General features: G+C 46.0%; 1 protein-coding gene across 2 annotated transcripts in view; it reads right to left on the bottom strand.

The window, feature by feature from the left end:
- LOC147709416 (xanthine dehydrogenase/oxidase-like) overlaps positions 1 to 26828 on the bottom strand; it is a 736168-nt gene that overhangs the window by 228931 nt on the left and 480409 nt on the right. For both annotated transcript variants that reach the window (XR_015296692.1, XM_086927985.1), the window contains exons 25-26: positions 17490 to 17681; positions 14407 to 14552 (exon numbers count right to left, since the gene is read on the bottom strand). Coding sequence is in view for 1 of the 2 variants with exons in the window: in XM_086927985.1 (XP_086784111.1) it covers positions 14407 to 14552; positions 17490 to 17681 (338 nt within the window). In the remaining variant the exon portion in view is untranslated. The remainder of the gene's footprint in view (positions 1 to 14406; positions 14553 to 17489; positions 17682 to 26828) is intronic.

The raw sequence follows: 26828 nt of genomic DNA, 5'->3' as shown, positions 1-26828 counted from the left end.
TCTCCGATTCAGACTTCATGTGGGCCACCTCGCTATCCGCATGGGAGCCAAAGAGTTGCGCCAGAGAACAGGAGATTAGAAACACACTGCTGTGCTGCAGGTTGCAGAGATGTCAGATGAATACAAGTATGTCGCTGTAGACAAAAACCATGGCAATATCCGGGGGTCGCCAGGAGCGAAATGTCCACTGCAGCGCCAATGATTAGATCCGAAACCATCAGGCCCTAAAGACTATCTCCCGTAAGGCTTTCCTACTATATCTAGGCAGGAGATCCACAAATTGGTGAAGGAACTCACACAGGGATCTATCACAACGGCCCAGCAAGAGCGGGCCACAACATGCTGTTTGCACGCTGCCACCTCTGTGACAAAGTCAGGAGTAGGGTCCAACCGGAGGAAGGAAGGGTCCGACTCCGGAAAAATCAAACAGTACTATTGCCGGTTATCCAAACCCGGCACCAACGGAAGCAGTGGACGAAAGAAAATTGTTCATTCTTTATCTTTCTTCTTTTTTTTATTTTTTATGTTTCATTTGTAGAGTCTTAAACATCACAGATGTCGACTGCACAGGGAGTTTCGAAGCCAGAACATCTTTTCAGGCGGCAGTGGACAAAAGTCAGGTACCGCCAACCAGTGAACAACCCGCTAAGGGGGAAATTCGTAAGAGTAGGAGAGCACCTCACCGTACTCGCGGATGATGCATCCCTGGCAAGCCTGAAGCGAGACCTTCCATAATGATGACGACAGGACCTAATGGAAGACAGCGGAGCCCATGTGACCAACACCCCAAAATGAGACCTCGTTATAGGTGCTCAAGGTTCCACGGGGGGTCGCAGGCTGAAGGGCCAAAGGCCCCTGAGGCAGTGAGTGGGAGAGGGGCCGGAGAGAATTCTGAGGCATCCCCAGTGGTATCACCAGTGGGGGCGGAGCAGGAGGCGACCTAGATGGTGAGTAGGTACGCGAACACTCCAAACAAAGTGAAGAGACCATCGTCCCTCGCTTACGAGCGGACCACTTGTAAATAGCCTCAGACTCCCCATCAGAAGGGTTTTTTGACGTAGATCCAGTGCTCCACGTCGAGAGTCGACGTTGCCAGGAACACGAAGTCCCTACCGACGATGATAGGCTTACCACGGAGCGAGGCCTGGAACAGGACCTGGATGTCGAGTGCCGGTAAAGACTTCTCGACATCAAAATTATTATTTGTTTTTTTCTAGACACCCATGGTGTTGACATCACTACAACGTCTAAACACACAGTGGTACCTAGTGGTCAAGGGAGTCAATCATCCGGAATCACAACGTAAGAGCAGTGCAGATAGCACCCAAAGGAACACAACACACCTGTTACTTAAAGTGCAGACTTGGCCAAGTTAGGACTCAAGGACATATGGAAAAATTCCCATCAGAAACCACACTGTACTGCCCTCTTTTACATCATTTGGGATCTCCTTGCCCAGGAGACAAAACAAAACGGCCGGTCAGACATTACCTGTGCCGAAATGGAGATGTGAGAGGAGAGTAACACAGGAAATTAATGGCGACTGAGAAAAGCAGTGTAGGGTGAAAAGAAGAGAAGGTGAGTATAAAATTAGGTGAACTGGGTAGAAAATACAACATTTATTAGTATCTCCCAGTCCCTAAGGTTTAAAAGATAAGTGCAAATGCGGTTTTAGAAATAATAGCCGCGTTGAGTAGTGGTCGACATGTTTCTGCATTTGTTGAAAAAGATTTTTCATGCATTCCTCAGGATCAAGATTTTAAAACTACTGCTTTTAGTGAAAGGTAAAAGATATCACCTGCAAGGATCAGGTTATGCTCAACCAAGGACTGTTATCACATCGCATCAGAACATAGGATCCACAGAGAAAGACAAACAAACAACAAAAATGTGAACAACATTAGTATGTCATTTTCCCGCGGTTTTATGAAACAATGCCATATACACCCTGCAAAATACGGTACCAAATCCATATGTTTAGAAGGGAACAGATTCCATTATCAACACTCACCCATAAATGATGGTTGAGGAGCTTCACCCCACCTGGCTGCGGCTCAGGTATGAGGAGCACCGCTCTACAGAGGGAGAATTAAATGAAAGAAAAGAGACAATCATCGCTCATTCAGAATCCATCGATGGTGAGTGGATTATATCTTAGGACAATCACTGTCTTTGCTGATTATGGTTGGGAATTACGCTAATAACAAATATTAGACCTGCCTGCTGTATGTTATATACCCTTTCTTATAGAAGGTCTGGATTTGTTCAGTGCGCTGAGACTAAACTTTATCGCGGTGTAATCGTGAACACTAGACCGCTTAGTGTGATAGCACACCGACTTTGATGTTTGTATACGATTCCGGATGATTGACTCCCTTGACCACTAGGTACCACTGTGTGTTTAGATATTGCTTTCTGGGGCATGTACCTTGGTGGTCGTTAAACTTGCCCTTGGGCCCTCCTTAAATAATTTTGTTGTGTATGTGAACAGTACAGCTTAGGCTGTGGGCCCGTTGTTTTACAATAGTTGATCAATTTTGGTCTTCTACACTCAATGAGAGTTTGTCTTTCATTGCCTTCTTTCTGAACTGTCCTGTCTTTGCTGATTCCCCTCTATCACGCTAGCTATGGCCACCAACTGGGGCTTAGCCTTTGAGAATGCTGAAGTTCAAAACATTCTAGACGAGAACCCAAGTCTCTTAGATAACGTCCCAGTCCAAGTAACGACTAACGACGACGGATGGGCAAAAGTTCTAGTCCTTAAAAAATCACACTCCAGAACCACAGTCCACGGCATTGTCATGGCCCAATATCTCCGCGACAACTGTGCACCCTCTGGCCTCATTGTTAACAACGCACCACGACTATTCCTTGATGATAAGGGCTTTCTCAAGGATTGGTCGATGATTGCCTGGAGGTGCACAAGGGACTGGCTGGTCCTCATTATTAAAACTGCAAAAAGAGTAGCAGACATCATACTCATCGAAATCCAAGTACTAGAGGGCCAGATCAAAGCCACATTGAAAAGTGGCCTCTTCAAGAAAGGACAGGACGACAGTGATAAGAATAATAAGGATTTTAAGGAATCGATTCTCTTCACGAAATTAGAAAAATTCAAAAAGGACCTAGCCAAATTTTCAACTGAGAAAGTATACCCTCACACTAGTGAGTCATACACAGCACCCACATTTAATCGAGGTGGCAAGAAAGGTGGCTCGACATACGGAACATCCAGCTCAGACGGAGCATCCAGTGACTCAGATTCTTCAATCAATGGGTCTACAAACAACACTCCGAGAGGACGTGGGAATCGTAGAAACTGGAGGGGTGGACAACATCCTCAAAACCTCAACAGCTATCAACCATGGTGGCCGGCTAATCCCTGGATGTTTGGACCATCGTACCCCCGTCAAATGGGTCCTTTCGGCCAACCCCAACTACGACAAGGCCCCGGAGCTTTTCCTTTTTTAGGGTTTGGCCAGAATCGAGGCAGGGGCAGGAGGATACAAGGAACAACACCTCAAGTGCATTGGAACACGACGCCGCAATCCAGGATGGATCTTCGCAGCTGGAAGAAAGTCCCACAAGAAACCGCAGGGACGAGCAACACAACAGCCTCGTAATGAACCTTAGCTCCTACACCCTATCTCCTAATAAGGAACGTCTCTTGAACAAAGGTCTTGGTTTTGTGGCAACCCAAAAAGGAGATCCTTTCGTAGCACAGGTGGAACTGGCTAAACTGTTTAGGAAAATAAGATTACATTACTTTTTCTTGAAACCAGCGAACACGGAATCTCTTGTGTTGGACAAAAACACAGGCCTAAAAAAAACATCCACATTCAACCCACCAAGTGTTGGTTTACCGCCAAAAGTACTAACTTTTGAAACAGCAGTAGAAAATGACATTAAGCATCTCTACCAAACCGAAAACAGACCTTTCATGAACCTCTCAAGAGACGAACAATCGGCTCTGCGCTCATTATCCTCCAATGAACAAATCATCATCAAACCAGCCGACAAGGGCGGGGCTATTGTGATCCTAGACACCGAGACATACAGAAACGAGTGCCTTAGACAACTGAGCGATCGTAGATCCTACCTTCCTCTAAATGAAGATCCGACTGAGAGACTAAAGGTGAAAATAGCCAACCTAGTAGAAGAAGCAACTGCCGAAGGTTGGATCACTCCACAAGAGGGACAATATCTTCTCACGAACCATCCTACCACACTACTTCTACTGTCTACCGAAGGTTCATAAGCCACAGAGACCGCCACCAGGGAGGCCTATCATTTCGGGGATCGGGTCAATACTCGAGCCATTGTCGACCTTTGTTGACCATTTTCTAAATCCCATGGTAAAGGCCATGCCCACGTACCTTCAGGACACGAAGGACGTTCTGAGACTCCTTCCGACCATATTGTTCAATATCGATACCGATATACTGGTATCGTTTGATGTAGAGTCACTCTACACCTCAATCCCACAGACCGAGATACTGGAGGTTGTAGGGAGTCTACTTGAACAAAGTGACCATCAATCAATTACACCAATACGGTTTATCATGACCCTTGCAGAAATCGCTATGAAAGAAAATTATTTTTGCTTTGAAGACACTACCTACCTACAAACATCTGGGACCAGTATGGGTAGTGTCTTTGCGCCGAGCTTAGCGAATCTGTATGTTCATAACTTCGAACAACAGGAAGTCTTCACGCCTGACAACCCCTACCTACAGTCGCTATATGTGTGGAAGCAATATATTGATGACATTCTGGTGGTGTGGCGGGGGACTGAAGAAGATCTAATTTCCTTCCATGCATGGCTGAACACCAGAAATACATATCTAAGGTTCACCATTGAGTCCAGTCATACATCACTGGCCTTTCTGGACTTGAGAATCAACGCAACCCCCAACGGTCTGGAGTCTGAACTCTATCGTAAGCCCATGGCGCGCAATGCCCTTCTAAGATATGATAGTTGTCATCCTCGTGCCTTAAGAGATAATCTACCGTTTGGCCAATTTTTGAGAGTCCAAAGGAACTGCTCGAACAAAGAAGCCTTCAAAAACCATTCAAACAACTTGGAACAACAACTGGTTGTAAAAGACTACCCGAAGAAAATAATTTGTCAATCCAAAAAGAGGGCTTCGAACAACAATCGAGAATCTCTTCTTGAGATCCAGCCACCTAAAGAGAAAACCAACCGCATAACCTTTGTAAATACTTTCAATACCAGATCTAATCAAGTCCAAAAGATCGTGAAAAAACATTGGTCGATCTTAAAAACTGGTGGAGACGACATCCCTTTGCCTCTTTTTGCTTACAAAAGAGGAAAAAACCTAAAAGACCAGCTAGTCCATACACGCCCACGCAACAAAGAGCCCAGACAAGTGGGCACTCTATGGGATTTACCTCCGGTTCAAGGCCATCACCCCTGTGGGGCATGTACTGTATGTCCCCAAACCTGTAAATCCATAAGTGTAGGCACCAACCGACCATGGATCCAGACCAGGTTCACAAATTGCAATAGCAGCAACTTGATATATCTGATTACCTGCCCATGTAAACTCCAATACGTTGGCATGACGACTAGGAAGGTCAGGACAAGAATCCAAGAGCACAAAAGCACAGTGCGGTGCCGCAAACAAGCGACCCGCCTAACCGCACACTTCCTAGAAAAGGGACATGGTCCCAATGACTTCCATTGGACAGTTTTAGAACAACCACCCATTCCAGAATCCTGTCCAGATGCCAGCCGTTTTCTGTTCAAAATTGAACAGAAATGGGTTTATAGATTGAACAGCGATAAGGCGGGACTTAATGAGCCCATACCGTGGATGTCCCTTTAACAACTAACGCACTTTGCAGTTTTCAAGTTATCTATTTCTTGCTGTCATCACTGTTTATACCCGACACACTATATTGATCACGTATTATAGGTACTAACGCCAGCCTATACTAGATTTACCAGAACTACAACAACCCGTACCTAGAACTACAATTCCCGGCACTATTGGTAACCACGTGATTATAGCCGGTCATGTGACTCGGTCCTCAGAAGCAACTGCATAAAATACAAAGCGAGTCGCACAATCGGTGCCCCCCCAGACAGCTCGGATGACTGTCGGGAGACACCGACGGATAGGTAAGCAGTATGCATGGAATGATTTTATCGTATACAAACATCAAAATCGGTGTGCTATCACACTACGCGGTCTAGTGTTCACGATTACACCGCGATAAAGTTTAGTCTCAGCGCACTGAACAAATCCAGACCTTCTATAAGAAAGGGTATATAACATACAGCAGGCAGGTCTAATATTTGTTATTAGCGTAATTCCCAACCATAATCAGCAAAGACAGTGATTGTCCTAAGATATAATCCACTCACCATCGATGGATTCTGAATGAGCGATGATTGTCTCTTTTCTTTCATTTAATTCTCCCTCTGTAGAGCGGTGCTCCTCATACCTGAGCCGCAGCCAGGTGGGGTGAAGCTCCTCAACCATCATTTATGGGTGAGTGTTGATAATGGAATCTGTTCCCTTCTATACATATGGATTTGGTACCGTATTTTGCAGGGTGTACATGGCATTGTTTCACAAAACCGCGGGAAAATGACATACTAATGTTGTTCCCATTTTTGTTGTTTGTTTGTCTTTCTCTGTGGATCCTATGTTCTGATGCGATGTGATAACAGTCCTTGGTTGAGCATAACCTGATCCTTGCAGGTGATATCTTTTACCTTTCACTAAAAGCAGTAGTTTTAAAATCTTGGTCCTGAGGAATGCATGAAAAATCTTTTTCAACAAATGCAGAAACATGTCGACCACTACTCAACGCGGCTATTATTTCTAAAACCGCATTTGCACTTATCTTTTAAACCTTAGGGACTGGGAGATACTAATAAATGTTGTATTTTCTACCCAGTTCACCTAATTTTATACTCACCTTCTCTTCTTTTCACCCTACACTGCTTTTCTCAGTCGCCATTAGTTTCCTGTGTTACTCTCCTCTCACATCTCCATTTCGGCACAGGTAATGTCTGACCGGCCGTTTTGTTTTGTCTCCTGGGCAAGGAGATCCCAAATGATGTAAAAGAGGGCAGTACAGTGTGGCTTCTGATGGGAATTTTTCCATATGTCCTTGAGTCCTAACTTGGCCAAGTCTGCACTTAAGTAACAGGTGTGTTGTGTTCCTTTGGGTGCTATCTGCACTGCACTTACGTTGTGATTCCGGATGATTGACTCCCTTGACCACTAGGTACCACTGTGTGTTTAGATATTGCTTTCTGGGGCATGTACCTTGGTGGTCGTTAAACTTGCCCTTGGGCCCTCCTTAAATAATTTTGTTGTGTATATCACTACATCGTCACCAACACTACTACATCGACCGTCTCTACGACATCGACCATCACCATGATGTCAAACGTCACTAAGGTGGCGAACATCACTTCACCCCGACGTCGACTTCACTTCGGCGTCGAGCATCACTATACTTCGACGTCGAGCATCACTATATCTCGATGTCCAGCATTAGCCCACTTCGACGTCGAGAATCAGTACACTTTGACGTCGAGCATTCGCTACATCGTCCCTTGCTTACGAGCGCACCACTTGTAAATAGCCTCAGGCTCCCCATCAGAAGGGTTTCTTTACGTAGATTCATTGCTCGGCGTCAAGAGTCGACGTTGCCAGGAACACGAAGTCCCCGCCGACGATGATAGGCTTACCACGGAGCGAGGCCTGGAACAGGACCTAGATGTCGAGTGCCGGTAATGACTCCTCGACATCAAAATTATTATAATTATTTTTTCCTAGACACCCATGACGTTGACATCACTACAGCGTCACCAACACTACGACATCGACCGTCTCTACGACACTGACCATCACCGCAATGTCAAACGTCACTACGGTGGCGAACATCATTTCACCCTGACGTCGACTTCACTTTGAAATCGAGCATCAACTTCGACGTCGAGCATCACTATACTTCGACGTCAAGCATCACTATACCTTGACATCCAGCATTAGCCCACTTCGAAGTCGAGAATCAGTACACTTCGATGTCAAGCATTCGCTACGTTGAGCATTACTCCACTTCGACGTCGAGCACCACTTCACCTCGACATCGATCCCTAACGTCGATGTCGATCCTCACTTCGACGTCAACGTCCTCCAGGTCTACTCCTCGAAGTCGACCTTTAACGTCGCATCGACCAGAGTCCTTGGTCGACGGCGAGCATATCGGTGCCATACCTGCTCTTGTCGTCGCCGTCCTCGACGCTGACCGGAACCGCGTCGCTTTTCAGTCGCGTTCCTAATGGGGAGAACCCCAGAGGTCACAGCATGGGACTTGGTAGAGGCCCTACCCTCTCCCTACCCAGAGGCTGAAGAGGATGCCTTCAATCTTCCGTGCTCCACCCCAGGGAGCAGAATCTTCTCCCTGTCCACAGGGTGCCTGGAAAAGGTTTTACAGAGAAGACAAGTGACAAAGACATAAGACCCAGGCAAGCACAGAATACAAACTCTGTGAGATTCAGCTTTGGCCTATATTTCAACTGCAGTCAAAGCACATGCCAGATAGGGATAGCATAGAGACAAGAAAACTGCAGAAATTCTGCCAAAAAAACACCTCAGAATGTAGATAAAGACCAAAGACGTCGAGTGAAACGGCAAAAATGCTGAAATAATCACTAAAAGTGAATAAAAAAGCTCAAGAAATTAAGAGCTAATGCTCCAGGGTCCTGCTAGCAGGAGCCGGAAAAAAGAACTAAAACTAACTGGCCTTTGGCTGTGCATCATGGGATGCCGAGGGTCTCTGGAAGGATTCTTAAAGGTACGGTATCTATTTGCAGACATATAATGGCAGCCTATGGGGCTTGTCTGTTCAGCCCTTCATCTCTATCATAAAAAAGGGATTTTTGTGATGGGGAGATTCTCTATATGTGAAACTTAGTAAAATTGTTAAATTTGACTGTTACCTGTCTATCCTTTTCAATTCAGGATGAAGTAATGGCCAGAGTAGCCTGGTATTTTCAGGCTGCAGTATTGTCTTTTATTATCTCCTAAGTGTCTATGCAGGACTGCAGTGGAAGACACCTTAAAGACTAGGGCCCAGATGCATCAAACAAAAATCTGCTCGCAAAGGATCAGATTCTCAGAATCTGCCCCTTTGCGACCGGTATTTTTGCATTTGGGATGCATCATCCCAAATGCAAAAATCGCAAATTGAGAATTCGCTAAATTGCGATTACTTGCATTTAAGGAATCTCAAATTGAGATTCCTTAAATGCAATGCATTAAAGTTTAAAAAATAGCGATTTCGCTAATAGGGCACGCAAATTACTATGAAGTACAACTTCATGGTAATTTGCAAAAACTTTGAAAAATGCGCAAAAGTGCATTTTTCAAAGTTTCATGTTGCGCACACACATGCCCTAAGGGAATGTGTGTGCGCAACATATATGCAGAGATCAATTCCAGGGGTGCAACAGGTTGTCCTTTGGACACCCCTGCACCCTTGAAATCGCAATCTCAATTTGCGATTCGCTATTTGCGATTCGCAAAGTGAGATTGTCTTCCCATTCATTCCTATGGGCCTCTAGGCCCATAGGAATGAATGGGGAGGTATTCCTTAATTGCGACTCGCAATTTGCGAGTCACAATTAAGGAATTTTAAGAAATCGCATTTTTTTTTGCAATTTCGTAATGCATTGCATTTTGCGATTCCTTTTTTTTCTCAAATAAGGAATCGCAAAATGTATGCTTGATGCATCTGGGGGTATATATCTAATGAAGCGCTCCGGGTTCCACGCACATGGGCGGGACTATTCACATGATTATGACTAAACACAGAACTTCAGTCCCGGTTTCATGCATGAAGCACGGTGGTGGCAGAGTAGCATGGCTGGGGAACTGTAGTGACAATCTTTTTACCTAAGACATGAATGCATGCTTGAAGTCCCATTTATCGTAAGTTCTGCTGCTCATGATGGATACATAATACTGAACGCCGACACTCCGTGAGTTGTATGTGAGCGTATTTGTTGAGACTAGTAGTGTATCGTGCATGAGTGATACATGCCTACAGGTTCCATTATGGAAGCACACAGCCTGGACCAGAGCACAATGATGGTGGCGAGGGTGCTTTCTCTAGACACCTTATCTGTATGCTGGCATCTTCTAGACAGGAAGGAGGAGCATCAGATGCTACAGTGAGGAAAGAGAAGATAGTCTTTCTTTAGAAGTACCAAAGACTTTTCTAATACATTGGGCAGTAAACGACTGGTTGTAGGTGGATGGCTGGGGGTACAGGATGAGGCCTGAAGGTATAGGTCAGCTGTAGTAGGATTCCTTCCTTCTTCATGTGTTTGTCCCTCCCCTGGAGCATAGGCGCATCACTTGTATGCTTCCACTGTTCATTTTTATAGGTCTACTTTTTATTTGTGTTCAAGCACTCTTCGTGAGTGTGTGTTTTATATGCCTGGGGTTAATTATAGTATTTTTATGTTTTATAAGCCTTAGGTTAATAATAGCATTATCACATGACTAGAACTAAATTGGGTGACAACAGAGGAATAGTGCTTTGAAATAAAACAAACATTTAAATAGTTTTTAAATTTAAATGACAAATATTGTTATTGTTATTGTTAATTTGGATTTGTAACGCGCCCAATCACCTGCAGGTCTCTAAGCGCTTGGAAATCGATGTTATTACAATAACTTGGCTCAACACCTCAAAGAGACACAGCTACCAGTTTACATTGCGCTCAGGGCTTTACCAAACAGCAGTGTTTTCAATGATTTTCTGAACCGCAAAAGATTCACTTCCCTGCGTAGCCCCTCAGGCAGCTTATTCCATAGCTGGGGGGCCAAAACGGAAAAGGCTCTCCATTTCTATTTTTATTCTAGTCTGTTTGTTATTGTGTATAATTAGTATCTTGTCTCTTGTTATAATGATACATCAGGCGATGCTACAAATATTGTATAGATTTAGAATAGAGTGCAGGGTTTGTGACAAAATAACCTGTGAATTTCTGACAGGTAAAATGTCATGATTAAATGAACATGCATACTTCATATATACGTATAACAAATCAATTATTGTGAGATTTACTTTTCTTGTTGTTAGAACAGCTGTGAATGAACGACATATAGGCACATGTATCAAAGGAAAAAACGGTCGCAAACGGCCAGATTCTCAGAATTTGCCCCTTTGTGACTGGTATTTTTGCATTTGGGATGCATCATCTCAAAAGCAAAAATCGCAATTTAAGTAATCTCTAAATTGCGTTTACTTAAATTGCGATTGCATTTAAGTAATCCCAAATTGAGATTCCTTAAATGCAATGCATTAAAGTGAAAATATTAGCGATTTCGCTAATAGGGGGCATAAATTACCATGAAGTTGAACTTCATGGCAATTTGCAAAACCTTTGAAAAAAGCACTTTTGCCCTAGGGCATGTGTGTGCGCAACATATGTGCGCAGGCCAATTCCAGGGGTGCAACAGGGTGTCCTTTTGACACCCTTGCACCCTGAAATTGCATGCGCAATTTGTGAGTACCTATTAGTACTCGTAAATTGCGCTTGCAATTTCCCATTCATTCCTATGGGCCTATAGGCCCATAGGAATGAATGGGAAGCTATTCCCTATTTGCGACTTGCAATTTGCAAGCCGCAAATAAGGTATGTGTAGGAATCGCTATGATTATAGCGATTCCTACCTGCATAGGCTTTTGCAAGTCCTTAATTGCGAATCCTTAATATTCGCAATTAAGGAGTCGCAAAATCCTAGCTTGATGCATGTGCCAGTATATGCTTTGCCTTGAGAATAGGAGGTACGCCGAAGGCGCAGAAGAGTGAATTCCGCCCTGTTGTTATAATGGGCCTTCAGTTTCCCTCGCACCGCCGTCAGGGGGCGCAGGGTCACCCTGGAGGGGTTCGCCTTGTGTGCCTGTTCTAAAGTGGCAAGCTCCGTCTCCAGGGCTTCCCTCTCTTCCCGTCGCAGTTTATTAAGGTTCGCGTTGAGAGCGAGGCACGTGCCCCGCAGGGAGGCCTTGCACGCGTCCCACGTGTTATACACCGACGTGTCAGAAGGAGGATTGAGGATAAAAAAATCACCAATAGCCTTCCGCAATGCCTTACAGGACATCTCATCCCTCACCAGAGCCGCCGGGAAGTACCATTTTCGCCAACCGTCTCCCCCCGTGGCCCAATGCAGTCCCAGGACCACCAAGCTATGATCCGACAGCGAGAGCGGAAAGATATCAGTCAGTCGTATATCCCCCCTAAGAGCCTGGCTAACCAAAATATAGTCTATGCGGGAGTATGAGCAATGGACGTGAGAGAAGAAAGTATAGTCCCTGGCCTGTGCGTGGACAAAGCGCCAGCTGTCTACCAGCCCCATTTCACCCACTTGACGCTGTGTTTCCTCCGATAAGACGCCAGTGTCTGCCCTGCGCGCCCCAGAACTATCCAAGTCCCTGTCCCACACCATGTTGAAGTCTCCCAGCATGATTAGGTGCCCATCCACAAAGTCCCCCATCTTATCTAACAAACATTGTAGAAAGCCATTTTGACCTGTATTCGGAGCATACACCACGACAAAAGTACACAGGCGACCATACAGCGTCCCCTTCACCATCAGCCAGCGACCCTCCTTATCAACACTCATCCCCAGGGGCTGAAAGTGGAGGGAAGCCCGGAAGAGGAGGGCTACCCCTCTCTGCTTCGTGGGCGCGGACGCCCTGTAGATAAGGGGGAACTGCCTATGGCGAAGTCTCATTTCGTCCCTCCTAGCCAGGTGGGTTTCCTGGAGAGCAACCACATCCAGGTGATGGTCCAAAATGTACTTCCAAAGTTTCTGCCGCTTCTGTGGGGAATTGAGGCCCTTCACGTTCCAGGTGCCTATGCTAAAAGGCATAATGGGGAACTAAAACTCCACGCTATGTATACGTCCAGACATCCACGCTCCATTCCTAGACCCCCGTCACACACCGGATCCCAATCCCATCGGGGGACAGCTACTCATAGGGAACCAAGGAAGAGACCCCCGCCACAACTGCACAGGGGGGACCACACGCACTCTCCCCCAGCCTCCCAGGACGGCCCCCCCTCCATAGAGCGCAAGAGCCGAAGAAGCACCATCATAGAGCAAAGGAAAGAACGCAAAGGCCAGTAGCATGGAAGCCACCCACATCATGCATCCATCACACACGGTCGCCACCACACCACCCCTTTCCCCCAACCCCAACCCCAAAATCCCTGCCACCGTACCCACACTCAGAGCACCAACTGTCCCACCCCCCTGCAACAACCCGAAAACCAAAAAAACAGAGCCCAAGGCCCGTAACCTGAATCGAACATTCAGCAGTTCCAATGGGCCACAGGTCACAAGGTCCACATCAGACTGGAATTGTCCCACACAGCCGGGCCACGAGCACAACTACTCGATACCGCCAATGCACAACGTCGTCCACTATCACCGGACAGTGTGGGCCGGCAAGCAGTCCGCAGAGCAGAGCAGGCCTCCGAAATCAGCCAATGTTCAGGCCTGGGCGCTCCGTGCAGGGCCAACAACCCCGAGTCGCAGGCGGTGCAGGGCACGAGGCCACCCCAGGCGGTACAGTACTTACAGGGACAGGGAGGACCCTCCGACCCAGCAGAGGTCGTCGAGGACGCCGACGCGTTGTTCAGAAGTAGCCGCGATCAGATCGCACGGCCCCGCCAGAGATCCGAGGCTCACCCTCCATGTGGTCGGTCGTCTGCCGAGCCTCTCAGTACTTCACAGCAAGGAGCTCGCCATCAACCCAGTGTCCCGATGTAGAGGAGGGACCTCGATGGCGAGGGGAGGCAAAGGACGTCCGCCACTCCGCTAAGCCACGCTCAGCCGGCGCCGAGTCACTGCACTCCAAGGCGGCTTCTCTCCCACGCAAGGCCGGTGCTCAACAGGCCCGATGATGAAGTGCACCTGGTGGCGTTGTACGGTCACTCCGGGACTCGCCGGGGACACCGGACCACTCCGCTCGATGCCGCTGGCCTCTGCGACCGTGTCAGAGCCGATTGGCGCCCTGAAGGAGATGCTGTACAATGCTTAGCAGGTCGGGCGCCGGAGCGGCTCGAAAGCACGTCTTACTCCGACGCCATCTTGGCCACGCCCCCCCGCCAGTATATGCTTTGGATAAGTAACCTAGATGTTGAGTGCTCTCTACCCTACTATCACTATTCGTGGTCTTAAGTCACGACAACAACATATAGTAGCTAAAAAAGTGCTGGATCCAAAAATGGTCTTTTACAAGATGTGTTCCTGGTGTGAACAAAAACGACATAATCATTTTAATATAGCTACAGGGAATCTTATTCTTATCTTGGTAAGTTGATGTTAGTTTGCCAATGCTTACCTGTTGAATTCTTCAGTTTGGGTTACTCTCTGATGATAATTTGAGCTCTGCACACACTCTTCCCAGCATCTGTGCACAGTCAGCTCCTCAATCTTTTGGTTGAAGTAAGTATAATCTCCTTCATTGTACAGATTCAGCCTTCGGACCTGAATATACAATATAAACATAGCTTAACAAAACAGTTCAGTAAAAGTATTTTTGAAGATGTATCTTCCTTACTGCTCAAACTGAAATATCATTTGTAGATAATGTATATACACGGAATCTCCTTGCCTAGTGTACCATTGGGTGCAATGAATAGAATGCACTAGGCTATATGACATACCATGGCTCAATGTTGATGAGGTGAATAAAGCCAAAGCACGTAGAAAAAAACAATCTGTTAGAGGGCCCGATGAGTTACATGCTTACTGCTGACAGGTGATGTGACATGCAGATCATAAGTTTGAATCCTGGCAAAGATAACTCAACCTTTCATCCAAATTTGAAGGGCAAACGGAATCTCAATGGGCCCGATTCACAGAATGAACTTAAGACTCAATCCTAAACTTCCTACTGTTTTGGTATTCACAGATTGCACTTACTACTTTTGGCATTCACAGAATGAACTTACTACTTTTGGCATTGACAGAATGTACTTACTACTTTTGGTATTCACAGAATGAACTTACTCATTTTGGTATTCACAGAAGTTAGGACTCCTAACTTTAGGACTCCTAAATGCCTTCTGTGAATACCGAAGGTCCTAAAATGACGATTTTTCTCAATTTAGTAGTAATAAAGTTAGGACTACTAACTTTAGGACTCCTAAATGCTTTCTGTGAATACCGAAAGTCTTAAAATTAGGATTTTTCTCAATTTAGTAGTAGTAAAGTTAGGACTCCCAACTTTACTACTAATAAATTGAGAAAATCCTAATTTTAAGACTTTTGGTATTCACAGAAGGCGTTTAGGAGTCCTAAAGTTAGTAGTCTTAACTTTACTACTACTAAATTGAGAACAATTTTAATTTTAGGACTTTCGGTATTCACAGAAGGCATTTAGGAGTCCTAAAGTTAGGAGTCCTAACTTCTGTGAATACCGAAATGAGTAAGTTCATTCTGTGAATACCAAAAGTAGTAAGTGCATTCTGTGAATGCCAAAAGTAGTAAGTTCATTCTGTGAATACCAAAACAGTAGTAAGTTTAGGATTGAGTCTTAAGTTCATTCTGTGAATCGGGCCCATTGAGTTGGGCAATAGTAACATATGTGCAACACATAAACAGCAGCAGTGCTACATAAAAGCAAGTTATTATTCCGTCTTGAAAGTGTCAGAAAATTAACAACCATACATTTTTGCACAATTCATGCACCTATGGTAAATGTTTGTCTATTTTATGCAACTCGTGTGTACATAGTTTAAATGTATAGATTAGACTACTTGGCATGTCCGGGAGATTGTTCAAAGTGATGGTCAGTAAATCAAATGTAAAAGAGATTAACACTCTCAGAGACAGAAGTCTATTGTCACACTCTCATTCTTACAAAGAGACGTTGACACTTGTGATTTAAGAATTTTCATATGTGTTTTAAATATTATGGCAATTATTGATCAATGTTGGGTCCATTTAGGGATCGTTGTCTATAAAACGAAGGAATGTAATAAGTATCTCACTTCTGGCCCAGTGTCATGTAAACTTATCTTCCCTCTCAGTTAGTTGATTTTTACTTCCTCTTATACTTTTGTCCTAGTATGGGTCAAATGTTGATTGAACTGAATTTATACACATTCATTAACTTGAACCAGGTCTGTAGTGCTTCTTTTTTGTATGCATTTTTAAATACCAGCCTTCGTGTACATGCTTGTATATGTTGTAATTGCATGGGGTGGTCTTTTCTTGCTGCTTTATTGCCCTTATTGTCATAGCAAGCAACATAGAAGCCATATGCTCATTGCTGTGCTGAAACATCTATTCCTCGACTGAAACTCTCATTCTAATGTGCTGTATTCTGTTGTGGATTATCCAACACAGAATCTCACCATCTGGGTAATATGATTATTTGTACACTGAATAAAGATCTATTTAGTGTATTGACTATGCAATTTTTACCACATCAGAAAAGCCTTCTGGTGTTTGAATCTAATTGTGTCCTTCTTGTGGCCCAATCGTTTCTGATATGTGCCGTGCCTCTTGTCACTGTACATATAGGAATTATGAATTTGTGAATTTTATCGCATCTAAAACTTACTGCACACAATAACTGCAACCCCGTTAAATTTGGCATGTATAACTTGCCAGGTATTAAAGGGAGAAAAAGGCCTTGAAAATGCTGGGAGATGAAGATGTTGGTGTGGTAAGCACCAAAGACTGCATGCTCTGCCCATTTTAGGCAGAAAATTCATAATAGGCGCTATTTATCACACCAAATACATAACGGACCCCTCTGCATCATTAATTATCTTCTGTGATGAAAAACTAACACCTAACATATGGCCACTCGCAATGAGGGCCTTTGTGTGAATAATGACTTCTTAACAAAACTGGTCTTCCTCCACCAGCAGTGAGATCTCTTCCAGAAAGAGATGATACAGGACAATTGTGTGGGAGTACTCTTTCACTTGCATAGTCGCACTTTACAAGACAGGGCACATTGTGTTAGACATTTTCCTCAATCAGGGACAGCTGGAGAATACTGTGCAATTTTCTTAGTGGGTACCATAAGCGTCAAACTGCTTTTGCTACTATTGCTCTGCAAATGGATAAGCAAGACTCTGCAAACTTCCCTCTTCAAGAAGAATGAGGTTGAGAAGCTTGCTCTGTGATGAAGCACATTCTTTGAACGTGTGGCCTGCAAAGACAAATGTCCCATAAGATTTTATTTAAGAATGCTATACCATGTTGTTAGGTGGAAGCTTTGCAGAGCAAAGTGGCAACAGATGCATTGGGCTTATAGGTATTGTAGGTGATGGGATTTTTGGTCCCATATACTAAATTCTTTTTGTGTATATATTTGCATGTCACTTGTTTTCAACTGTGAGAGAATGGTTTAATATGTTTAACCTTGTTCAATGAACATCATATGTCTCCTGTGTTGTACTATACCTGCTCTGCCGGCAACCCACATGTGCGCACGATGTCGTCCATCAAGGTCTCCATGACCATCATCCCCTGGGGGGCACCAAAGCCTCGGAAGGCTGTGTTGGAGGGCACATTTGTCTTACACAAGTAGCCCACACCTCTGATAATGGGAATGTAGTATGCATTATCCATGCAGTTCATAGTTTTGTTCATGACCTGGTGAGTCAAACAAAACAATTATATATTTATTATACAATAATATAGTATGCGAAACGGATACTTTGAATCTCATGCATACAGAGAGACAGAAATCGCACAACTGAAAGCATGTCTAGCTTAAAAAGAAATGGAAAGTAATAGTATAACCAATATGCCATTGCAACTGAAATACATGCAAGGAGCTTCACACCAACATTCTACTAGAATGGAAAGTACTACTGAGAGGAGAGGAGGAGGGGGGAAAGAAGGAGAAGGAGGGAAGGAATAAACCAAGAGGAGGTAAGAGGTAAAGGCAAGGGGAAAAGCACTAGTTACAGCACATCTCCCTTTGAATAAGGGAAAACTAAAGATAACAAGGTGAAAGTGATAATGTTCACAAAGAGAAAAACAATGCAATGAGACCTGAAAATATAAAAGGTTACATTTTGAAATCTGCCGTCCAGACTGGAGGTCGGTGACTTCTGGATTCTTTAGAGCCTTGTGAGATGGAGGATGGTTCATTTTGACTTTCATCACTGGAGGACAATGAGGAGAGTACCTTGGATCAGCGAGCTACATTGTCCATGTTCCAGATGCTCCCGTCTTCCAAAACAACAGAGTTGTTATTGACCCGTTTTACTCTCATAGGTTTGGAAAATGATGAAACTTTGGCGCAAAGTACATTAGGCCTTTTTATGACCACCCATTGGCCTACCTGCAAATCCTTGTTGACCGCACTATGTTTTTTATCGTATCTGGATTTGTAGTCTTGTTAATGTTGTTCAGATCTTTCCAGCACTGCCTTCCTGTTTACCCAAACTGGACACCCTCCATTGCGCCAGTTGGGTGTAAGTTTGGATCCAGGATTTCTCCCTTTAAGGGAAACAAAAGGAGAAACATTTGAAACAGCATTTGGTGTGATGTGATATGACCATAGCATCTGTCTTATGGCTTCTTCCACAGGTTCATGAGATGCCAAAGCTAATTGGATAGTGTCTTTTATCATTCTGTTGGCTCTTTCTACCAATCCATTAGCTTTTGGACAGTAGAGTGGTGATTTGAGATGAGCTATGGATAATGTGGTCATAAATTGTTTCATTTCATTGGAAGTGAATTGAACACCATTGTCTGTGATCAATGTGCCGGGAATGCCTTCTTTGGAAAAGGTATCTTAAAGTAATTCAATTAATGAAGATGTGGTGATTGTGGAGACCATTTTCGTAGAAATCCAGTGGGAATGGTAATCAATAAGTACAAACATGTATCTTTGAGAGTAGTTGAGCAAATTTAATGGACCAATAATGTCTAGGCCTAATTTGTCCCAAGGTTTAGTAGGGATAGGCACAGGGATGAGTGGAGCTTTGTGAATAACTTTAGCTTTGTCATTGGTTTCACATGCAAGGCAGTCTCTTACTTTCTCTTCCACCATGGAATCCATATTGGGAAACCAATAGTCGTGTCTGATTTAGCTTCTTGTCATGGTTCTGCCTGGGTGACCTTCATGGGCTATTTGTATTACATGTTCGTACATTTTTTCTGGAGGAACAATCCTATTATCTCTGTAGATGTGGGCGTTTATGATAGACAATTCATCCTTTACGACCCAGAAGGAGTTAAGGGACTCTGGTAGGTCCTTGACACTTTTTGGCCATCCTTTGCAGATAGTGGCTATTTTTTTTTTGGGATCAAATTTGTTTTTATTGGGTTCATCCAAGCAGTACAACACATTTTGTAATACAATATGATCTTGCGTTCCATTTCCCTCCTGTTGTAGCTCACATACCCCTGAGTTCTGAGCTGTGGGGACGGCTGACTTGTGTCCATGTAAGCTTGTATGATGGGAGCCTGTATAAACAATGCAAGCTAGAACCCTTATATCCATGTCCCTCCCTCGACCCTCCCTAACCCCAACTGCCCCGTGTCTCCCATTACCATCATCCACCCCCCGCTCCCCTCCCCTCGGTGTGTCCAACCTTCGCCAGCGCCTGAGGGGACTGGTATACACCTGTTACAACGCATTTGTTACAACGCACTACTGTTACAACGCGACTTTTACAACGCATACCATTACAACGCATTGCGCTGGGGGGCGCTCTAGGATAGGGAATAAGTATAATTTACTATCCAACACCTTCCCTAGGGTCCACGGGGACTGGAGTTAGAATAGTAAATTATACTTACCACTATCCAGCACCTCAAAGCGCTATGCGTTGTAATGGTATGCGTTGTAATGGTCGCGTTGTAACAGTAGGTAGTTGTAATAGTATGCGTTGTAACATGGTACATCCGAGGGGACTCAGTCTAGGCCTTATGCGTCTCCACCTTTGTCTCATTGCGGAAGTCATCTGAGAGTCTGAGGACCCGTAGGTATTTAGGGCATGTGAGCTCTGTGAATTCTTGGGTGAGTAGGGTGAGTATCGGCTGCCATGTTTCTTTGAATGTGTCAGATGTTTGTGTGAGTGAAGCTTGGATCCTCTCCATCCCCATTATGTAGCACAGTCGGTGCAGCCAACCTGTGTGTGTGGTTTTTTGTGACGTTCCCCACAGGGAGAGAATGTGTTGTGTTACAGCTCCTAGTGCCAGTCCCATCTGCTTTCCTCTGATGGATTTGAGTGGGAGCATGAGTCTGTTGGGAAGGCCGAGGATCGTGTATGCTGGGAAACGGGGAAGTTCCGTCTCGAAATATACATCTATGTCTTTGAGTACCTCCTCCCAGTATTCCTGCACTTCCACACATTTCCACAGTATGTGTATCATGGTCCCTGTTTGTCCGCACCCCCTCCAACATGCGGGATCTCTCAGAGGGTTACTTTGATGTAGGCGTTCCGGTGTTAGGTGCCAGTAATAGGCCACTTTCACCGCTGATTCTTTGCTAGCTGTGTTCCTAGCCGTATGGTGCACTCGGTAGTATATGTCCTGCCACTCACTGTCAGTGAGTGTCCGTCCTAATTCTTTCTCCCACCTCTTCTGACCTGCTGATCTCATCGTAGGCGGAGGGGGGGCCAAAAGTTTGTAAAGCTCTGTGATGGCTTTTGAGTCTTTGAATTTAGTGAGGAGCCATTTCTCATATGGAGTGAGGGGCCGGCCTACCAGGGGTTCCACGTCTTTATGTGTGAGCCAGTGCCTCAGCTGAAAGTACTGAAATCGGTGCGGCCGGTCAAGTCCATACCTTTCCTGAATCGTGTCCATCGTCATAAAGCCCTGTAGGTCAAATAAGTGTCCTGCGGAGCAGCATTCAATTTGCCGCCATTGGGGAAAGGAGCCGGGGATTGCTCCGGGGGAAACGCCGGGTTGTCCAGCAGGGGCGTCATTGGTGAAGGAAAAAACGTCAGGCCCCTGGGGACCGCTACCGCGTCCCATACCTGGAGAGGTGTTTTGGTGATGGGCGACTTTTTAAGATAGGCTGGTCTGTGAGCCCGTGCCAGAAAGGGGACCCTCCACAACGGCATTCCCGCCATCGCCCTGTCTTGAAAAAGCCAACATTTTTCGGAGAGTGGGCGGGACCATTCCAGAAAATATCTCATCTGTGCTGCATGGAAGTAGCGCTTCAGGTCAGGTACCCCCAGCCCACCCTCCTCCGTCTTTCTCGTGACCAAGTCGCGGGGCAGTCTGGGACGTGTGTTTGCCCAGATAAACCGTTGTATCGTGTCCTGCAATTTTTTAAGGATGCCCGGGGGGGGTGGGGGGGGGGTGACTGGAATGGTCTGGAACAAGTAGAGCACTTTCGGTAACAGGGTCATTTTGACAGCGGCAACCTGGCCCAACGACGAGAGCGGTTGCTGCCGCCATCTAGATATGTCTCAATGTATGCGGGTCAGGAGCTTGGAGGAGTTAAGTTCAACCGTTTGGGCCGTGGAGGGAGTCAGTTTGATTCCTAGGTATGGCACTGCTGTTTGCACCGCCAGCTCCTCTATGTGGAGCGTACTTCTGTGGGCCTGACGGGTATTGCTGCCCAGGGGGAGAATGACAGACTTTCCCACATTCATCTGAAATCCAGAGACCGCCCCAAATCGCTCCATCTATTTCAGGAATGCCGGTATGGACAATCTGGGGTTATCTACCGCGACTAGAATGTCGTCTGCATAAAGGCTAATGGTCTGCTCCTCCCCTCCAAATTTGATGCCTAAAATATCTTTGTTATTCCAAATGTGTTGGGCGAACGGCTCTATATATAGGGCGAACAGTAGTGGCGATAGCGGGCAACCCTGTTGGATGCCTCGCCGAATCTCGAATGGCTTGGAGCATGCCCCATTGACTTTAATCGTCGCCTGGGGAGAGGCGTAGCAGCTGGCTACCCAGGCTCGAAACCTTTCCCCTAGGCCGAATCTCACCAGGGTGTTGTCCATATATTACCAGTCCACTCTGTCAAACGCTTTTTCAGCATCAACTGATTGCAAGGCCGCATCCGAGGCGTTGAAGTGTGCCTTATCTATTACATGCATCAGGCGTTTAGTATTGTCCGCACACTGCCTGGTGGGTACAAAGCCCGCTTGGTCTGGTTCTATTACTCCTGGCAAGCAAGGGCCGAGGCGTGCGGCCAAGATCCCGGTGAATAACTTCAGATCTATGTTAAGGAGTGATATTGGCCGGTATGCCGCACAACTAGTTGGGTCTTTACCTTGCTTCGGCAGGACTATAACGCCAGCCTCCAGCATCTCCCGCGGAATCGAGCCTGGGCCCTGGAAGGAGTTGAAAAGGTTTGTCAATACCGGCGCTAGCAAAGGGCAGAGCGTTTTATAGAAGCCAGCGGAAAAGCCGTATGGTCCTGGTGCCTTTAGCTGTTTGCGTCTCGCTATTGCCGATATTACCTCCTCCAGGCGTATCGGAGCCTCCAATGCCTGTACGCTTGTATCATTTATGGCCGTCACGTCTGCGGTCTCTAGTTATGCAGTGCCAGCTTCGTGATCGAAGTCCGGATCTGCTGAGTATAGTTTGGTGTAAAAGGCCCGAAAGGCCTCCGCGATGCGATCGTCCTCTCTAGCCTCCACTCCATCCTCTACGTTAATAAGGGGAATCTTGGAGCGGACCGTTTTTGCCTTCAGGTGACCAGTCTTGTCTCCCCCCACATAATATGTATGGCGGAGGCGGAGTGCCGCGTATTCCGCCCGGTCCAAGTCCAGGCTCGCGAGTTGCGCCTTGGCCGCCTTCAGTTTTCGCCAGATTCTCGGGCCCCTGTTCGGCAGTGAACTCTCTCTAGTTCCAATACCTGTTCCGCCAGGTCCTTGCGTCTTTCTTTTCGCTCTTTGTCTGCTACCGTGATCGCCATTATCTCTCCTCGAAGGACCCCTTTAATACTCCCCAGACGGTCGCCTGCGCCACCTCCCCTGTGTAATTTCGGCTCAGGTAGTCAGTAATACTTTGGGACAATTGCTTCGTAACCTCTTTGCGGGTAAGTATGTTTTCCCTAAGGCGCCATCTGCCTTTTTGACAACGTGTGTGTGGGACATTCAGTTGAAGGACAACTGCATCATGGTCTGATAGTGCTGCTGGGGTTACTTCTACATCCCTCACCATGGGGGACAGTTCAGCGGACCCAATGAAGTTGTCTATTCTGGCGTACGTGCGGTGTACGTGGGAATAGAAAGTGTACCCTGGGGTTCTGTGGTGTTTCTCTCGCCATTCGTCTACCAACCCCCTTTCAGCTAGCCATTGTTTCCCTGCTCTGGAAAGGGCCCCCGAGTCACCTGCTCTCTGTCCTGATCTATCCAGCACAATATCCATGACCAGGTTGAGGTCTCCCCCAATTAGTATATGTCTGGTGTCCCCGGTAAGTGTGTCAGATAGTGCTCCTTTAAGAAAGGCTTCCTGTTTGGAGTTCGGTGCGTAGAGTGATCCCACTGTGAAGGACAGAGCACCCATCTGCACCGTGTGGGCCAATAGTCTACATTTGATTTCGGACACTTTGTCGCCTACGCGCCCCTTAAAGTGCTTCGCTACTAAGATGGCCACCCCTGCCTTTTTCTCAGTCGTTGAGGAGTAGTATTGGTGTGGGAATGCCCTGGATGTCATACAGTGCCAATCTGTAGCCAGCAAATGCGTCTCTTGGAGGAGACATATATCCGCCCCAGAGTGTTCCAGAAACGAGATAATCACCCTCCTTTTAATTGGGTTGTTTAGCCCTTTTACGTTAAGGGTGAGAATTTGAATGGGCTTCTCAGCCATTGGGAGGGATATGCACTATCCGTTGACGTCCTGACCTAGCATTGCCCCGTGCTATCCTGTGCATCTTCTGATCAGACTGAACACACCGAGTCCCCCGTCCTCCCATCCCTCCACCCTCGCCCGACCCCAACTTTGAAACCCCAACAGGTGAACATTGTCCCAGGCCTCTTCAACAACAGTCTAGGCCTGTGGTATATTGTCTGGTAGTGGGAAAGCGTGTCCATGACGAGCCCGAAGCTCCCCGTCCCGCCCCCCCGGCAATGCTACTGAGAGGCGAGTATGCACCTCTATGCTTGTGTGCTCATGACTCGGCCTTGGTGTCTTTGGAGACCTCCAGAATAGCTGCTTCATGTTCGTGTGCCACGGTCTCGGGGTCCGGCCTGAACCCTTTCGTGGGTGAGCGTCTGCGCCTCACTTGTAGCCATTCGTCTCTCATCTGTTGTGAGGAGTTTGGGCGGGAGGATCGTCGACCTGAATCCTCGTCCGGAGCGTCCTCTTCGTAGGGAATGCCCAAAACTTTGCATGTATCCCTTAATGACCTGAGCTGGCGGAGGGCCCCTTTCCACTTGAAAATCAGTCTGAAAGGGTGGCCCCAGGAGAACGGAACTCCATTTTCGCTTAAGAAGGTAGTTGCCACCTTGAATGTTCGCCGCATCTGCAGCGTAATCGTGGACAGGTCTTGGAAGAGCTCAGGCGTGTGATCGCGAAAGTTAATGGGTCGCAGTTGTCTCGCTGCCTTCAAGATGCGTTCTTTAAGGGGGTAGTCCGGCAGGAAAGCCAAAATGTCCGGTGGGGGGGCGGGCGATCGGCATGCAAGGCCCACCCTGTGGGCTCTATTAATGCGAATGTCTAAGTCCTCGCCCTCACCCAGTATCTCGCGGAACAGATCTTGCAGGTACTTCGCGATGTCCCCCCCTTCTGCTTTAGAAGGCACATTCCGAACCCTGATGTTGTTTCGCCTGGAGCGGTTTTCCAGGTCTTCAGTATATGCCTGTAAGTCCGTTTGCTGTTCATGGAGCCTGATGATTTCTTGTTGCAGGAGTTCCACCTCTCCATTCCTGGATTGCTCTGAGTTTTCGACTGCCGCTACCCTTTCTCCTAAGTCATCTATATCCCGCCGAAGTTCTTTGTAGCCGCCTGCCATATCTTGCCTTAGGGTCTGAATGTCCTCCCTCGGAGACGCAAAGAGGTTCTCTATGAACGATTTTGTTGCGGGAGCTTCTCCTTCGTCCCTATCTTTGTATTGTGGTTGAGACTGTGGCGCTGGTTTGTCTGGGATTTTCTCCCCCTTGTGTGAGCCCCCCAGATAGTGTTTTTTAAATCAGTGAGAATAATGTCCTCATTCATGTATTTTTCGCATCCCTCCTTGTTAATGGCCGGGATAACTACTGAGAGAATGGTTTCACCAAAAGGGTAAATTTGACGTTTTTCATTAGTGATTGGGAGTCTGGAGAGACAATCGACAACACAGTTTTCATTTCTAGGTACGTAGTTTATGGTGTAGTTGAAACCCTGTAGACCTAAAATCCATTTGCAGATATGGGGAGTAGTTTCTTCCAAGCACTTGGTAGAAAACAAAGGAAGCAAGGGTTTGTGGTCAGTTTTCAGAGTGAATGGGATCCCCCATAAAAAGAATTTAAAGTGATTTATAGCCCAATAACAAGTGAGGGCCTCCTTTTCAATCATGGAGTAGTTGCATTCTGGTTCCTTCAAAATTCTGGATGCAAAGGCTATTATTCTTTCTTGTCCTTTTACGTGTTGAGTAAGTGAGGCTCTCACCCCTTTCATGCTGGCATCCGTTGTCAAAGTGGTTTTGGCATTGGGGTCCAAAATACTTAGAATGGGTGCCTCTATTATAGCCTGCTTGATCTGAGTGAAATCATTGTGACATTGAGAGTTCCAGTTGAACGAGGTACCTTTTTTGAGTAACTCTCTGAGTGAATGGACTTGTTCAGTTCTTGAAATACTTGGACATATATTTAACCAGGCCCAGAAAGGGTTTGAGTTCCTCTTTATTAGTAGGAGCAGGAGCGAGTTTGACTGAGTCTGCCAGGCTAGATTTTGGTTTGATTCCTTCACCTGATATGGTGTGACCTAGATCAACCACAGATTCAACACCGATTTTGTATTTCTCCTTTTTAGTGGTGAATCCAGCCTTGCTAAGTTTCTTTAAGACTTCTTCTAGGACTTTATTATGTTCAGTTTCTGTTGCTCCATAAATCAGGATGTCGTCCTGAAAGCACAGTACTTTGTCTGTTCCTTGCAAGATATGCTGCATAATTTATTTTTTTATTTTATTTTGAGAGTTTTATAGAGCGAGAACAAGACCCTTGCGGATATCAGAGCGCTTTACAATCAGTGATGTTAATTGTACAACAAATACAAACAATATAAACGAGTATACATAACATATTATAAGATTAGAGCAAAAGGGGTACAATCCAGCACAATCCTGATGGTTCAGGTCAAGGGCAGATAGAAAGTTGGCCAGTTGGATCATATTCCGGGTTAGTAGCGAGGGTGTGCCTGGTCTCGATAATTCTTAATACTAGGTGAATTTTGCCATTAGAATCGCTTTTACTTCCTTTTTGAAATCTGCGGTAGAAGAGTTCAGTCTGGTTTCTGGGGGTAGCGCATTCCAGATCCTGGGTGTCATCCGTGAGAAGGTTTGTTTGTATGTTTTCTTCTTGTTGAATCTTTGCAGTTTCAGTAGGTTTTCTGCGCTCCTTGAAGATCTTGCCCCCCCCCCCCCAGATCATCAGTTTCTGTGCTAGATAGCTAGGTGCGTTGTGATGCGATGCATGGCTTTATGTGTCATACACGCTATTTTCAGGTGAGTTCTGGCTTCCAATGGTAGCCAATTCAGGGATTTTAAGTCTCGGGAGATGTGGGAACTTTTTTTCGAACCAGTGATGAGTCTCGCTGCAGCATTTATAGAAGCTCTAGAGGTGCTGTTGAAGCTTTTGGAAGGCCACACAGAGACACTTCCGTACCCATACGAGA

The sequence above is a fragment of the Lissotriton vulgaris genome, chromosome 6 (assembly GCF_964263255.1).
Source record: "Lissotriton vulgaris chromosome 6, aLisVul1.2, whole genome shotgun sequence".
NCBI classification, from domain to species: Eukaryota; Metazoa; Chordata; class Amphibia; order Caudata; family Salamandridae; genus Lissotriton; species Lissotriton vulgaris.
The sequence above is the reverse complement of the archived record's forward strand: the minus strand, read 5'-3'. Positions and strand labels throughout refer to the sequence as shown.